We start from the raw sequence: 14,540 nt of genomic DNA, 5'->3' as shown, positions 1-14,540 counted from the left end.
AACCTGTAGGAGAACACTTCCATCTCCCCGGTTACACAGTAGCACATTTAAAAATAGCCATCTTGCAACAAAAAAACAGACTTCAAAGAGAAACTGCTGAGCTCCAGTTCATCTGCAAATTTGACACCATCAGCTCAGGATTAAACAAAGACTGTGACTGGCTAACCAACTACAAAAGCCGCTTCTCCTCTCTTGGTGTTCACACCTCCACAGCAGCTGCTAGAAGTGGGCCTCTTCCTCCCTGACCGAATTGACCTCGTTATCTCCAGCCTTACTCTTCATTGGGACTCTTTTCTTATGCCTGAATATTTACCCCTGCCTCTGGCGTTTCCACTGCGTGCAGCCCACGAAAGCGTCTGCGCCAATAAATCTGTTAGTCTATAAGGTGCCACAGGACTCCTCGCCGTTTATGCCCGTGTTCACTGGCACTCACTGTGTCAGGCATTCCGCCGCCACCAACCTTCCTGGTGAAAACCAAAACAAAGAAGTTTCCTACACAAAACAAAGAAGTCACTAAGTACGTCCGGCACTTCCACATTCTCTGTTGTTTTTCCCTCTTCACCGAGTAATGGGCTTCCTTGACGTTGCTCTTCCTCCTGCTTCTAACATGTGCGCAGAATGTTTCCTTGTTCCCCTCATGTCTCTAGCTAGTCTGAGCTCGTTTTGTGCCTTCGCCTTTCGAATTTGGCCCCTGCATATTTATTTATATTCATCCTTTGTCATCTGGCCTAGCTTCACCTTTTTGTAGGACTCTTGAGTTCTGGATCAGTCTGGGGGCTCAGGGGGTGAGTGTGTGCGTGTGTGTGTGCACGCCCACGTTCCATTCACGCCCCCCACACGCACGGGGGTACGGAGGAAAAAGGGAAGGTGCGAAGAGGCTGCCCTGCTCCCCACATCTGCCTGCATGTGGCCAGTTTGGGGGGAGTTCGGTTCTGCTGCCTCAGGGGCTGCATTTACAGGATGTCTTGTGTCACCCCAGGACTGCCAGGGTTGTTGTAAGGGGTCAGAGACAGCGCTCCCATGCCACGTGGGGGGCTCGGCCCAATAACTGCACCTCCAAATCTAGCCCTGCTTCCAGCACCTGCCAGGTGACATCACCCCCGTCCCCGCCCCGCATCTCTCCAGAGCCACTGAGCTCCCCATATCTCTGCCCTGGTTCCATCGTAGCTGGGGGGAATGGGGTTGGGTCAGCAGCTCCAGCAGTGGTTCCCTGGTTTGCTTCCGACTCTGGAGACAGAACAATAACCAAGTGACATACCCACTGCCCCAGATATTGGAACAACAGGCCAGGAGACCCTACAATAACAATCTGTCTCCCAGAGAGGGCCCTACAATAACAAAGCACCATGCACACAGCCTCAGACCCTTCAATCATGACATGCACACAGTCCCTGATCTTGCAACAACAGGGAAGGTAACCCTATAACAACAGAGAAGACCCTACGATAACAAACCCAGATCCTACGTTAAACCGGCAGCCATCGAGAATACAGCTATAATTAGTGAGCATGAGCGGGCCCAGATCTTGCAACAACAGACTATGAGACCCCACAACAACACAGGGGTTCCACAGAACAACAACAAAAGCACACGCAGCCTTCAGTCTCGGGACAGGCCCTACCACAACAAAGCCGCCGCGTTTGTCAGAGACTCAACAACAGCTACAGTGAAAACACACCCCCCTAGCACGTTTAAGACCCACAGAAACAAAGCTGCATTTCCACACAGTCCTCACATTTGTAAGACCCTACAGTAACAAAATGACACAAAGACAGGCCCTGGTGCTCAAGCGCTTGTGAAAGACCCTACAAAAACAAAACAGTACGCACAACAGACCCTGCAATTAAAAAGCAACACACACACAAAACCTGAGCTTTCCTGCAACCAAACCGTAACAAGCCCGCGAGCACAAGAGAGCTCACAAAACCCAAGCCACGCACAGAGCCCTGCTTCTCCCAGGAGACCCTACAAAAACAAGGTGACGGACGAGCTATGGTAATAAATCAGTCCTGCCAAGAGAGAGCCAAAACAAGCAGCCCTGCATCTCCTGAGGGACCCTACCATAACAACCCAGGCTGTGAATCCCAAACACCAAGGCCCTGATGCTCAGAGGAGAATCTCCGTCTTCCAGGCGCTGTGAGGGTCCCCTGACACACAGACACCAGCTCGCAGGGGCGGCAGCACCAGCACAGTACAAGACATAGATATATTTTAATCCAGCAAGAAAAAAAATAAAGACGAGACATCCACACCCCACAAGCCCCTCCGCCCCATATGCACCCCAACCTCCCTCCCTGGCTCTCCCAGACCCAAGTCCAGCCCCCTCGGCTCGAGGGGTCGCAGGCCAGTCGCAGATCACGTGTACAGGTCAAAATCCACCCGCTTGGAGTTGTAGAACTGGCCTTCCGAATTGTCGGCCTTGCGGCAGTAGACTCCATGCTCAAAATAGCCCTGGTTCACCCACTCCTGCAAGGGGAGAGAGAGAGGGTTACATGGGGCCCTGGGACGCGGCTCCTTGGGCAACGCAGGGGCTGGGCACCTGGGGACCCTCGCCCAGGGCTGGATACCGCCCCTCTGGGGAAGGGGTCAGACACCTGGGGAGCCAGGCCTGGCGGAGGGGGCTGGGCACCTGGGGACCCTCGCCCAGGGCTGGATACCGCCCCTCTGGGGAAGGGGTCAGACACCTGGGGAGCCAGGCCTGGCGGAGGGGGCTGGGCACATGGGGACCCTCGCCCAGGGCTGGATACCGCCCCTCTGGGGAAGGGGTCAGACACCTGGGGAGCCAGGCCTGGCGGAGGGGGCTGGGCACACGGGGTGTTGGGAACATCGCGCGCGGTGCTGGGACGTGGCCCTGCTGGGGCAGGCGGGGTACACGGGACCCCTTGCTCTGGGGCGGGGTCTCACCTGCATCTGGGTGCTGCTGAAGGGCCCATAGAGCTCTGCCCCATTCGTGTTCTCCCATTTGTACTCCCACATCACCTCCGCCAGGGGCTCGTCCCCGTCCAGGGGCTGCGTCGCTGCGTCAGCGCCCCCTGCTGGAAACAGCCGCAGGTCAGACAGCCCCTGGGTAACCCGCAGCCTCCACCAGCCCTGGCCTGCTCCACCAGCCCTCTTGCCAGTGCCCCTAGCTCCCGCCCCACAGCCCCCGCCAGCCCTGGCCTGCTCCACCAGCCCTCTTGCCAATGCCCCTCGCTCCCGCCCCACAGCCCCCGCCAGCCCTGGCCTGCTCCACCAGCCCTCTTGCCAATGCCCCTCGCTCCCGCCCCACAGCCTCCACCAGCCCTGGCCTGCTCCACCAGCCCTCTTGCCAGTGCCCCTAGCTCCTGCCCCACAGCCCCCGCCAGCCCTGGCCTGCTCCACCAGCCCTCTTGCCAGTGCCCCTAGCTCCCGCCCCACAGCCCCCGCCAGCCCTGGCCTGCTCCACCAGCCCTCTTGCCAATGCCCCTAGCTCCTGCCCCACAGCCCCCGCCAGCCCTGGCCTGCTCCACCAGCCCTCTTGCCAGTGCCCCTAGCTCCCGCCCCACAGCCCCCGCCAGCCCTGCCCTGCTCCACCAGCCCTCTTGCCAATGCCCCTCGCTCCCGCCCCACAGCCCCCACCAGCCCTGCCCTGCTCCACCAGCCCTCTTGCCAATGCCCCTCGCTCCCGCCCCACAGCCCCCGCCAGCCCTGCCCTGCTCCACCAGCCCTCTTGCCAATGCCCCTCGCTCCTGCCCCACAGCCCCCGCCAGCCCTGCCCTGCTCCACCAGCCCTCTTGCCAGTGCCCCTCGCTCCCGCCCCACAGCCCCCGCCAGCCCTGCCCTGCTCCACCAGCCCTCTTGCCAATGCCCCTCGCTCCTGCCCCACAGCCCCCGCCAGCCCTGCCCTGCTCCACCAGCCCTCTTGCCAATGCCCCCCGCTCCTGCCCTGCAGCCCCCGCCAGCCCTCTTGCCAATGCCCCTCCCTTCCACCCCACAGCCTGTCAGCCCAGCCCTGCCAGTGCCCCCCACTCCTGCCCCGCAGCCCACCAGTATCTCACCGGATGCCTGGGGTCTCAGCCTCTCCTCATCGATGTCCTCGGCAAACATGTCGAGGGCCGGGGCGGGCTGGGCAGGGGCTGGGGGCGGCTGGGTCAGCGCCCGCAGCCTGAGCGCCAGCTTCTCACGGGTCTCCTGGTAGATCTCGTACACGCCCCGCCCCACCATCTGGTCGGCCAATCCCGAGAGCCGCTCCAGCTGCTCCCGCCTCTGGGGCGACCCTGGTGCCGCCCCCTCCTCCTGTGAGGCAGGGGCGTCGGCCTTGGCACGGGTCCAGGCGCGGTGGGTGCGCGAGCCTCTGGCCCCGCCCTTGCTGCCCAGCCGCTGGATGGCCCGGGCCACAGTCTCCCCCGGTCGCACCAGCTCCACCATCCCCTCCAGCAGGGCCTGCTTGTCCAGCGGGGGGCGCCCGCCGGGGGACCCCCCATCCTCCTCCTGGCCTCCGCCGAGGGGCTGCCGGCTCCCGGGGGGCTGCTCCTTGATCCGCACCTGAGGGAGGCAGAGATCAGCCCCGGTCTGGCCGGCCCCCGCCCCCGCCCCCGCAGGACTGCCCCTCACCCAGTCGATGTTGTCCAGCCAGTTGTCCCGGATCAGCGCCTCGCGGCGCAGGAAGTAGTTCCCCTCCGAGTCGAAGTGCCCCTCCTCCATCTCCTCCTCCAGGTTGAAGGGGGTGATCCGCACCCCGTCCTCGTAGTCGATGGTGGCCGACTCCTGCCCTGCCCGGGGAGAGCCCCTGCCCGTCAGCCGCGCCACGCTCACCCCCCGCCCGTCAGCCCCGCCACGCTCACCCCCTCCCCCGCCACGCTCACCCCCCGCCCGTCAGCCCCGCCACGCTCACCCCCTACCCCCGCCACGCTCACCCCCTACCGCCGCCACGCTCACCCCCCGCCCGTCAGCCCCGCCACGCTCACCCCCCGCCCGTCAGCCCCGCCACGCTCACCCCTACCCCCGCCACGCTCACCCCCTACCCCCGCCACGCTCACCCCCCGCCCGTCAGCCCCGCCACGCTCACCCCCCGCCCGTCAGCCCCGCCACGCTCACCCCTACCCCCGCCACGCTCACCCCTACCCCCGCCACGCTCACCCCCCGCCCGTCAGCCCCGCCACGCTCACCCCCCGCCCGTCAGCCCCGCCACGCTCACCCCCTACCCCCGCCACGCTCACCCCCCGCCCGTCAGCCCCGCCACGCTCACCCCCCGCCCGTCAGCCCCGCCACGCTCACCCCCTGCCCGTCAGCCCCACCACGCTCACCCCCCGCCCGTCAGCCCCGCCACGCTCACCCCCTACCCCCGCCACGCTCACCCCCCGCCCGTCAGCCCCGCCACGCTCACCCCCCGCCCGTCAGCCCCGCCACGCTCACCCCTACCCCCGCCACGCTCACCCCCTACCCCCGCCACGCTCACCCCCCGCCCGTCAGCCCCGCCACGCTCACCCCCCGCCCGTCAGCCCCGCCACGCTCACCCCCCGCCCGTCAGCCCCGCCACACTCACCCCTACCCCCGCCACGCTCACCCCCTACCCCCGCCACGCTCACCCCCCGCCCGTCAGCCCCGCCACGCTCACCCCCCGCCCGTCAGCCCCGCCACGCTCACCCCTACCCCCGCCACGCTCACCCCCTACCCCCGCCACGCTCACCCCCCGCCCGTCAGCCCCGCCACGCTCACCCCCCGCCCGTCAGCCCCGCCACGCTCACCCCCTACCCCCGCCACGCTCACCCCCCGCCCGTCAGCCCCGCCACGCTCACCCCCCGCCCGTCAGCCCCGCCACGCTCACCCCCTGCCCGTCAGCCCCACCACGCTCACCCCCCGCCCGTCAGCCCCGCCACGCTCACCCCCTACCCCCGCCACGCTCACCCCCCGCCCGTCAGCCCCGCCACGCTCACCCCCTGCCCGTCAGCCCCGCCACGCTCACCCCTACCCCCGCCACGCTCACCCCCTACCCCCGCCACGCTCACCCCCCGCCCGTCAGCCCCGCCACGCTCACCCCCCGCCCGTCAGCCCCGCCACGCTCACCCCCTGCCCGTCAGCCCCGCCACGCTCACCCCCCGCCCGTCAGCCCCGCCACGCTCACCCCCTACCCCCGCCACGCTCACCCCCCGCCCGTCAGCCCCGCCACGCTCACCCCCTACCCCCGCCACGCTCACCCCCCGCCCGTCAGCCCCGCCACGCTCACCCCCTACCCCCGCCACGCTCACCCCCTGCCCGTCAGCCCCGCCACGCTCACCCCCCACCCGTCAGCCCCGCCACGCTCACCCCCTACCCCTGCCACGCTCACCCCCCGCCCGTCAGCCCCGCCACGCTCACCCCCTACCCCCAGCCCCGCCACGCTCACCCCCTGCCCGTCAGCCCCGCCACGCTCACCCCCTGCCCGTCAGCCCCGCCACGCTCACCCCCCGCCCGTCAGCCCCGCCACGCTCACCCCCTACCCCCGCCACGCTCACCCCCCGCCCGTCAGCCCCGCCACGCTCACCCCCTACCCCCAGCCCCGCCACGCTCACCCCCCGCCCGTCAGCCCCGCCACGCTCACCCCCTACCCCCAGCCCCGCCACGCTCACCCCCTGCCCGTCAGCCCCGCCACGCTCACCCCCCGCCCGTCAGCCCCGCCACGCTCACCCCCCGCCCGTCAGCCCCGCCACGCTCACCCCCTACCCCCAGCCCCGCCACGCTCACCCCCCGCCCGTCAGCCCCGCCACGCTCACCGCCTACCCCCAGCCCCGCCACGCTCACCCCCTGCCCGTCAGCCCCGCCACGCTCACCCCCCGCCCGTCAGCCCCGCCACGCTCACCCCCCGCCCGTCAGCCCCGCCACGCTCACCCCCCGCCCGTCAGCCCCGCCACGCTCACCCCCTACCCCCAGCATGCCACGCTAACCCCCCGCCCGTCAGCCCCGCCACGCTCACCCCCCGCCCGTCAGCCCCGCCACGCTCACCCCCTGCCCGTCAGCCCCGCCACGCTCACCCCCCGCCCGTCAGCCCCGCCACGCTCACCCCCCGCCCGTCAGCCCCGCCACGCTCACCCCCCGCCCGTCAGCCCCGCCACGCTCACCCCCCGCCCGTCAGCCCCGCCACGCTCACCCCCCGCCCGTCAGCCCCGCCACGCTCACCCCCCGCCCGTCAGCCCCGCCACGCTCACCCCCTACCCCCAGCATGCCACGCTAACCCCCCGCCCGTCAGCCCCGCCACGCTCACCCCCTGCCCGTCAGCCCCGCCACGCTCACCCCCAGCCCGTCAGCCCCGCCACGCTCACCCCCCGCCCGTCAGCCCCGCCACGCTCACTCCCCGCCCGTCAGCCCCGCCACGCTCACCCCCTGCCCCCAGCCCCGCCACGCTCACCCCCTGCCCGTCAGCCCCGCCACGCTAACCCCCCGCCCGTCAGCCCCGCCACGCTCACTCCCCGCCCGTCAGCCCCGCCACGCTCACCCCCTGCCCCCAGCCCCGCCACGCTCGCCCCCTACCCGTCAGCCCCGCCACGCTAACCCCCCGCCCGTCAGCCCCGCCACGCTCACCCCCTACCCGTCAGCCCCGCCACGCTCACCCCCTACCCCCAGCCCCGCCACGCTCACCCCCCGCCCGTCAGCCCCGCCACGCTCACCCCCTACCCCCAGCATGCCACGCTAACCCCCCGCCCGTCAGCCCCGCCACGCTCACCCCCCGCCCGTCAGCCCCACCACGCTCACCCCCTACCCGTCAGCCCCGCCACGCTCACCCCCTACCCCCAGCCCCGCCACGCTCACCCCCCGCCTGTCAGCCCCGCCACGCTCACCCCCTGCCCGTCAGCCCCGCCACGCTCACCCCCTGCCCGTCAGCCCCGCCATGCTCACCCCCTACCCCCAGCCCCGCCACGCTCACTCCCCGCCCGTCAGCCCCGCCACGCTCACCCCCCGCCCGTCAGCCCCACCACGCTCACCCTCTGCCCACCAGCCCCGCCACATTCACCCTCTGCCCACCAGCCCCGCCACGCTCACCCCCTGCCCACCAGCCCCGCCACGCTCACCCCCTGGCCACCTGTCATCCCCGCCATGGTCATCCCCCTACTCCTCAGCTCCTCCATCCACGGTTATCACCTGCCCAGTCATCAGCCCCGCCACAGTCACCTGCTGCCCACCAGCCCCGCCACAGTTTGCTCCCTCAACACTACCCCACCAGTTTCCCTGCCTCCTGCCCCTGCCTCTGGAGACCCTGTGACCTGTCAGTCCCACCACTGTCTTCCCCACTTCCTACCCCTGGGAGACCCCCCTGCCCATCAGACCTGCTGCCATTTCCCCAACTTCATTACTACCCTGTCTCCCCTGCTCTGCACAGCCCCAGATTGGTCTACCGAGGCAGGACCCCCCACTTCTCCCCACAGGAGCACTCTCCAGCCCCCATTCTCCCCTCCTTCCCCCCGGATCATACACTCACCCCTCACCTGCCTCCCATCCTTCCCTTCTTCCCACCCACTCCCCAGGGTCCCCCTCCCCAGATCTTTGCCCACTCAGCTTGGTCTCCCCTGCCGAGGGTCTCACCCTCCACGTCCTCCGATGCCAGGATGTCGTATTTACTGGCCCGGCCGTCATCGCCCTCCTCATCCTCGTCTTCCTCGTCGCTGTCCAAGGAGTGTTTGCCCTTGAAGCGGCTCCCGGGGCCGCTGGCCCCCAGGCCAGGCTCTGCCAGCTGGGGAGAGAGGGAGACTTAGATTCCCTTGGTCATCCCAAAACACAGCACCTTGATGCAACAGGCCCCCCACTCACCAGCATCATCCTGAGACACCCAGGAGAACCCTCAAATACCCCATGGTCACACCCTCTCCAGCGACCCCCTCCAACTCCCAACAGAGACCTGTACCCTTCACCAGGGTACCTCCAGAGACCTCTCTCACGTCCCCACCCGCACAACAGGCCTCCCCTTTGTATCCCTCCCCCATGCCTCACTGCCCCACAGAGATCCCTCCCCACATCCCTGCCCTCATAACTCACCTTCTTCTTGGGCATGGCCAGCTCCTCCTCGTCCCCCTCCACCTGGTCCTCAAATGTCACCTTGCGCTTGGGCATGGTGGCCCGATGCTCTGGGGAGGGAGGTGAGTAAGGAAGGGGGCGTCCGCCGCTGCAGCCCCACACGACGGGCCCCGCTGCCCCTAGCACCTGCAGCCCCACACGACGGGCCCCGCGGCCCCTAGCACCCGCAGCCCCACACGACGGGCCCCGCGGCCCCTAGCACCTGCAGCCCCACACGACGGGCCCCGCGGCCCCTAGCACCTGCAGCCCCACACGACGGGCCCGCGGCCCCTAGCACCTGCAGCCCCACACGACGGGCCCCGCGGCCCCTAGCACCTGCAGCCCCACACGACGGGCCCCGCGGCCCCAGGCACCTGCAGCCCCACACGACGGGCCCCGCTGCCCCTAGCACCCGCAGCCCCACACGACGGGCCCCGCGGCCCCAGGCACCCGCAGCCCCACACGACGGGCCCCGCGGCCCCTAGCACCCGCAGCCCCACACGACGGGCCCCGCGGCCCCTAGCACCCGCAGCCCCACACGACGGGCCCCGCTGCCCCTAGCACCCGCAGCCCCACACGACGGGCCCCGCGGCCCCTAGCACCCGCAGCCCCACACGACGGGCCCCGCTGCCCCTAGCACCCGCAGCCCCACACGACGGGCCCCGCGGCCCCAGGCACCCGCAGCCCCACACGACGGGCCCCGCGGCCCCAGGCACCTGCAGCCCCACACGACGGGCCCCGCGGCCCCAGGCACCTGCAGCCCCACACGACGGGCCCCGCGGCCCCAGGCACCTGCAGCCCCACACGACGGGCCCCGCGGCCCCAGGCACCTGCAGCCCCACAGGCCAATGACACGCCAGAGACCCGGCCTCAGGCGAGGCGCCACCGGAGCATCCTCTCTGCGCCAGGCTGCAAACCCGCCCCGGGCACAACGTGCATTTGCATATGCAAATGAGCCCCCCAGGCCCCGCCCCGCAGGGACACGGGCCCAAACTCCAGCCTCGCAGCTTCCCAATTTGCATATGCAAATGACTCGCTTCCACCGTGCTGGGCGGGCCCAAGCGCTCGGTTCAGCCCAGCCAAGGGCCCCCCTGTGATGCCTAATTTGCATATGCAAATAAGATGCAATAGTCCGGCCCGGGGGAAATGCGCAGTACGGGTCCTGCCGCCTCATTTGCATATGCAAATCAGCCCGTTCGGCTCGGGCCGGGCGCCCCGGTACCAGCGGGACCCCAAGACCCTCACAGCCCCTCATTTGCATATGCAGATCAGCGCCCCCATCGGCTGCGCCACTCACTCACCTCCGGGGCTCGCAGAGCGCCCTCGCGCGGCAGCCACTTCCGGGTCACTCTGCCCGGATGTGACGTCGCCGCAGGCCCTCGCCCCGCCTCTCGCGCCGGGTTGATCTCGTTCGGGCGAATAGCGCGATAGGTGACGTCACAATGGCACCTGAGCGAGGGCCCCCCATCGCGCAGGAGCCCAACGGCGGGTTGGCGGAGGGGCCGGAAGTGACGTTTTCTCCGGGCAGCCACCGCTAGCTGCGGCTTCATTGGCTGCCGTGCGGAGCGGGAGTCATGGCAACGCTTAAAGGGGCAGCAAGCGCCCCGCCCCCCCCCCCCCCAGCACCTCGGGTCTGACGGGACAGGCCCAGGGCATAGGCCCCTCCCCCTCCACGGGGCCACGCCCCCTGCGCCCCCCCCGGCAGGCGCACCGGCCCCCCCTGTTTTCCGGGGGGGGGGCAAGGGGCCCGGCCCCTCGTGTTTCACCGGGGGGGGGGGGCGAGTGGGGCCCTGCCCCCCCCCGCGAACCCGGGTCGCCTTAGGACCGAGCGGAGCCGGCCGCGCCCTGGCTGCCGCGAGACACTTCCGGGGGGCGGGGCCGGGAGGGAGCAGCCGCGCGGGCAGAGCCGGGCAGGAGCCAGGTAACGAGCCCGGGCGGGGAGCGGCCCCCCCCCTCCCCGAGCCCCCCCCCCCCCCGAGCTGAGCCCCCCCGCCCCCAGGCCCGGGCCCCGCCCCCCCCCCGAGCTAAGCCCCCCCGCCCCGAGCCCCGCCCCCCCGCGCTGAGCCCCCCGAGCCCCGCCCCCCCGCGCTGAGCCCTGTGCCCTGCCCTGGGCTCCCGTGCTGAGTCCCCCGCCCCGAACCCCCCGTCTCAGGCCCCGCCCCGAGCCCCGCCCCCCCTGAGCTGAGCCCCCCGCCCCGAGCCCCGCCCCCCCCCGCCCCGAGCCCCCCCCGCGCCGAGCCCCGAGCCCCCCAGGCCCGGGCCCCGCCCCCCCCGCCCCGAGCCCCGCCCCCCCGAGCTGAGCCCCGCCCTGGGCTCCCGTGCTGAGTCCCCCGCCCCGAACCCCCCGCCCTGCGCCCCGCCCCCCCCGACTTGCCCCGCCCCGAGCCCCCCTTGCTGAGCCTCCCGCCCTGGCCCCCTAGGCCCGGGCCCCGCCCTGCGCCCCGCTCCCCTTGCCCTGCCCTGGGCCCTCTGCGCTGGGCCCCCTGAGCCAGCCTTGCCCTGAACTCCGGGCCCCCAGCCCTGGGCCCCATGTCCCGTTCCCTGCCCTGGGGCTGGGGCCCTGCCCGGGAAAGGCCCCACGTCCCGTTCCCTGCCCTGGGGCCCCCTGCCCGGGAAAGGCCCCACATCCCGTTCCCTGCCCTGGGGCTGGGCCCCTGCCCGGGAAAGGCCCCATATCCCGTTCCCTGCCCTGGGGCTGGGGCTGGGGCTGGGCCCCCTGCCCGGGAAAGGCCCCACATCCCGTTCCCTGCCCTGGGGCTGGGCCCCTGCCCGGGAAAGGCCCCACATCCCGTTCCCTGCCCTGGGGCTGGGCCCCCTGCCCGGGAAAGGCCCCACATCCCGTTCCCTGCCCTGGGGCTGGGCCCCTGCCCGGGAAAGGCCCCACGTCCCGTTCCCTGCCCTGGGGCTGGGGCTGGGGCTGGGCCCCCTGCCCGGGAAAGGCCCCACGTCCCGTTCCCTGCCCTGGGGCTGGGCCCCTGCCCGGGAAAGGCCCCACGTCCCGTTCCCTGCCCTGGGGCCCTGCCCGGGAAAGGCCCCACGTCCCGTTCCCTGCCCTGGGGCTGGGCCCCTGCCCGGGAAAGGCCCCACGTCCCGTTCCCTGCCCTGGGGCCCTGCCCGGGAAAGGCCCCACGTCCCGTTCCCTGCCCTGGGGCTGGGCCCCTGCCCGGGAAAGGCCCCACGTCCCGTTCCCTGCCCTGGGGCCCTGCCCGGGAAAGGCCCCACGTCCCGTTCCCTGCCCTGGGGCTGGGCCCCTGCCCGGGAAAGGCCCCACGTCCCGTTCCCTGCCCTGGGGCCCTGCCCGGGAAAGGCCCCACGTCCCGTTCCCTGCCCTGGGGATGGGCCCCTGCCCGGGAAAGGCCCCATATCCCGTTCCCTGCCCTGGGGCTGGGGCCCTGCCCGGGAAAGGCCCCACGTCCCGTTCCCTGCCCTGGGGCTGGGCCCCTGCCCGGGAAAGGCCCCACGTCCCGTTCCCTGCCCTGGGGCTGGGGCCCTGCCCGGGAAAGGCCCCACGTCCTGTTCCCTGTCTCCCCTCTCTCAGGTCCCTGCCCACATGAAGTTGCATGAAACCGGCGTCCTGGGCTACTCCCGCGTGGCAGTGCCCCCCGACCGCCAGGGCCGGCTGTACAAGAAGAGCGAACGCAGCAGCACCTACCAGCGCCGCTGGTGCGAACTGCGAGGGAACTTGCTCTTCTACTGGGAGCGGCAGGGGGACCGGGAGCCGCTGGGGCTGATCCTGCTGGAGGGCTGCACGGTGGAGCTACAGGAATCCGCCACAGAGCCTTTCACCTTTGAAATCTCCTACCGGTCGGGCCACCGAGCTTACAAGATGGCTGCCGAAGACCAGGCCTCCATGGAGGGCTGGGTACGGGCTCTGAGCACGGCCAGCTTTGACTACCTGCGGGCTCTGGTGACTGAGCTAGAGGGACAGTACCGGGCCAATGGGGTTGCCCCGCCAAAGGAATGGGCTGTTCAGCACCGCCCAGTGGTGTCAGCGGTGGGATTGCCAGACTTTGAGGGGCTGCACCAGCAGTTTGGGAAGGAGATTGTGAAGCTGCGGGCGAAGTGGAAGGAGGCCAGGGCAGAAGGGACCCAGCCAACACAGGGAGACCTGATTGATTTGGGGTAGGACGGGAGCAGGGAAAGGAGAAGAGCCAGAGGGGGTAGGGGAGTCCTATTCCATGCCATCCAATGCAGGAGAAACATGCAGTGTGGGGGACCCAGGGTGGGCTAGCAGGGGCTGCAAGCTCAGCTCAAGGGACAGACAGAATGGGAAGGGGCCGTGTCTGGCTTGGATGGACTAGAAACCCTCCCCCCCGGGTTAAGGAGGCAGAGATGCTCCCTCTGCCTTGCGGTTCTTCGGGAAGTGGGGACCTTTCAAGGCCAAACCTTTGCACTGAGGCGATGCTTTTCCAATAATAAACGTGTTCTGTCGGGGCCTGGGCTCAGCCACGTGAATTCACTGTTTGGTCACCTCTGGCCAGCAGTGGGGGGCGCTGAGTGCAGGGGGCAGGGCAACGGCTGGGGCAGGGGAGCTCCTGGCTACTCCAGCGGGTGCTGTGCGGAACAAACGTCCTGCCTGCCCGGTGAGAGCTCCCCCCACTGCTGCACTGGGCTCAACTTGTGGGTCTGAGAAATCCCCATTCATTCAGCCAAAGGAGGCTCTCGGGCCACAGGGACAGGCAAAGCAGGAAACGCTCCATCAGGGCCCTGCCTGCGGCTCTGACCGCCTTCAACAACCGTTTCCTGCCCTAGGAGATCAGCCAGGCTCCTGCTGCCCTCACCCAACCTCCACTGGCGCAGCACACACCGTCCAGGCTTCGCCCCTCCAGCATGCAGAGCCTGGTCCCCCGTGGCCACTGCTCCGCCACTAACCCCAGTGAGCCGGGAATAGAGCCCAGGAGTCCTGGCTCTCACTAGCCTCAGAGTGGCCCTCAGGGAACTGAGGCTCATCTCAGGCCAGTGCCCCATACCCCCAAGACCAGAACCCAGTGGTGTGGATACTGGGGGTCTCCATTTCCAGGCAGGCTGCGTGATTCACCCTGTGGCGGGACAAGGGGGTGAGTCTGCAGAGACCCCCTAGCCCAGCCCGCCTCTACTAGCGTCTTGGGCCCAACCAACAGGCAGCCAGTGGTACCTGGCAACCGCTGAGCCTGCACTGGCAGGAAGCTGGCCCATTCTGACCCGCTGGAAAGCAAAGCTTGGGGCTGGGGCCCCTACCCCTGGGGCTGGGGCCCCTACCCCTGGGGCAGAGACCTAGGGGCTGGGGCTGGCTGGAACATCCTGCTTTCTACGCTGATCCAGACTGGCAGACGTCCCTGAAGGGAGCTCGCAGTGTGGAACGGGTGCTGACAGCTCTGAGGCAGGGCCCGCAGGGTGTACCCTAGGAGAGTGCCACACGAGGCAGCCTAGCCACGATCCACTCCGGGCTGCTCCAGAGCACAAAGCCTATTCATCTGGGACACCCTCACCCCTTTCAAGGGGCAGAGACCCCCCCCCCCCCAGACCAAGGACTCAAAGGCCCTCAACCCAGCGATCTTCAGAGACGCAGCACCCCAACC

General features: G+C 69.7%; 3 protein-coding genes across 4 annotated transcripts in view; 1 reads left to right on the top strand and 2 right to left on the bottom strand.

Annotated features, from left to right (window-relative positions):
- The window catches only part of ITGAL (integrin subunit alpha L), a 40,078-nt gene extending 39,450 nt beyond the window's left edge, over positions 1 to 628 (bottom strand). The window contains exon 1 of the mRNA XM_075928768.1: positions 314 to 628. The gene's annotated coding sequence lies outside the window, so the exon portion shown is untranslated. The remainder of the gene's footprint in view (positions 1 to 313) is intronic.
- Positions 629 to 2,187: 1,559 nt separating this feature from the next.
- On the bottom strand, positions 2,188 to 10,459 carry LOC112547644 (CD2 antigen cytoplasmic tail-binding protein 2). Of its 2 annotated transcripts, XM_075928772.1 has the most exons (7): positions 10,284 to 10,459; positions 8,965 to 9,053; positions 8,515 to 8,662; positions 4,573 to 4,730; positions 4,017 to 4,503; positions 2,905 to 3,035; positions 2,188 to 2,466 (listed from the first exon to the last, which is right to left on the bottom strand). In XM_075928772.1, exons 2-7 carry the CDS (start codon positions 9,037 to 9,039, stop codon positions 2,356 to 2,358), a joined length of 1,110 nt encoding a protein of 369 aa, XP_075784887.1. In that variant the 5' UTR covers positions 9,040 to 9,053; positions 10,284 to 10,459; the 3' UTR covers positions 2,188 to 2,355. The 2 variants fall into 2 exon arrangements, with proteins under 2 accessions (XP_075784887.1, XP_075784886.1); XM_075928771.1 differs by lacking the exon at positions 10,284 to 10,459 and having other exon boundaries at positions 2,905 to 3,032.
- Positions 10,460 to 10,690: 231 nt separating this feature from the next.
- On the top strand, positions 10,691 to 13,417 carry LOC102457111 (sesquipedalian-1-like). The gene is made up of 2 exons (XM_075928773.1): positions 10,691 to 10,903; positions 12,521 to 13,417. The coding sequence occupies exon 2, from the start codon at positions 12,533 to 12,535 to the stop codon at positions 13,106 to 13,108; it is 576 nt and encodes a 191-aa protein (XP_075784888.1). The 5' UTR covers positions 10,691 to 10,903; positions 12,521 to 12,532; the 3' UTR covers positions 13,109 to 13,417.
- The last annotated feature ends 1,123 nt before the right edge of the window (positions 13,418 to 14,540 follow it).

The sequence above is a fragment of the Pelodiscus sinensis genome, chromosome 4 (genome assembly GCF_049634645.1).
Source record: "Pelodiscus sinensis isolate JC-2024 chromosome 4, ASM4963464v1, whole genome shotgun sequence".
NCBI classification, from domain to species: domain Eukaryota; kingdom Metazoa; phylum Chordata; order Testudines; family Trionychidae; genus Pelodiscus; species Pelodiscus sinensis.
The sequence above is the reverse complement of the archived record's forward strand: the minus strand, read 5'-3'. Positions and strand labels throughout refer to the sequence as shown.

Coding starts and splice junctions, on each gene's coding strand:
- LOC112547644 (XM_075928772.1), bottom strand. CDS start 9,039: ATGCCCAAGCGCAAGGTGACATTTGAGGACCAGGTGGAGGGGGACGAG. Junction 8,663..8,964: donor TGGCCATGCCCAAGAAGAAG/GTGAGTTATGAG, acceptor CTCTCTCCCCAG/CTGGCAGAGCCTGGCCTGGG. Junction 3,036..4,016: donor GCTGAGACCCCAGGCATCCG/GTGAGATACTGG, acceptor GGCTGTTTCCAG/CAGGGGGCGCTGACGCAGCG.
- LOC102457111 (XM_075928773.1), top strand. CDS start 12,533: ATGAAGTTGCATGAAACCGGCGTCCTGGGCTACTCCCGCGTGGCAGTG.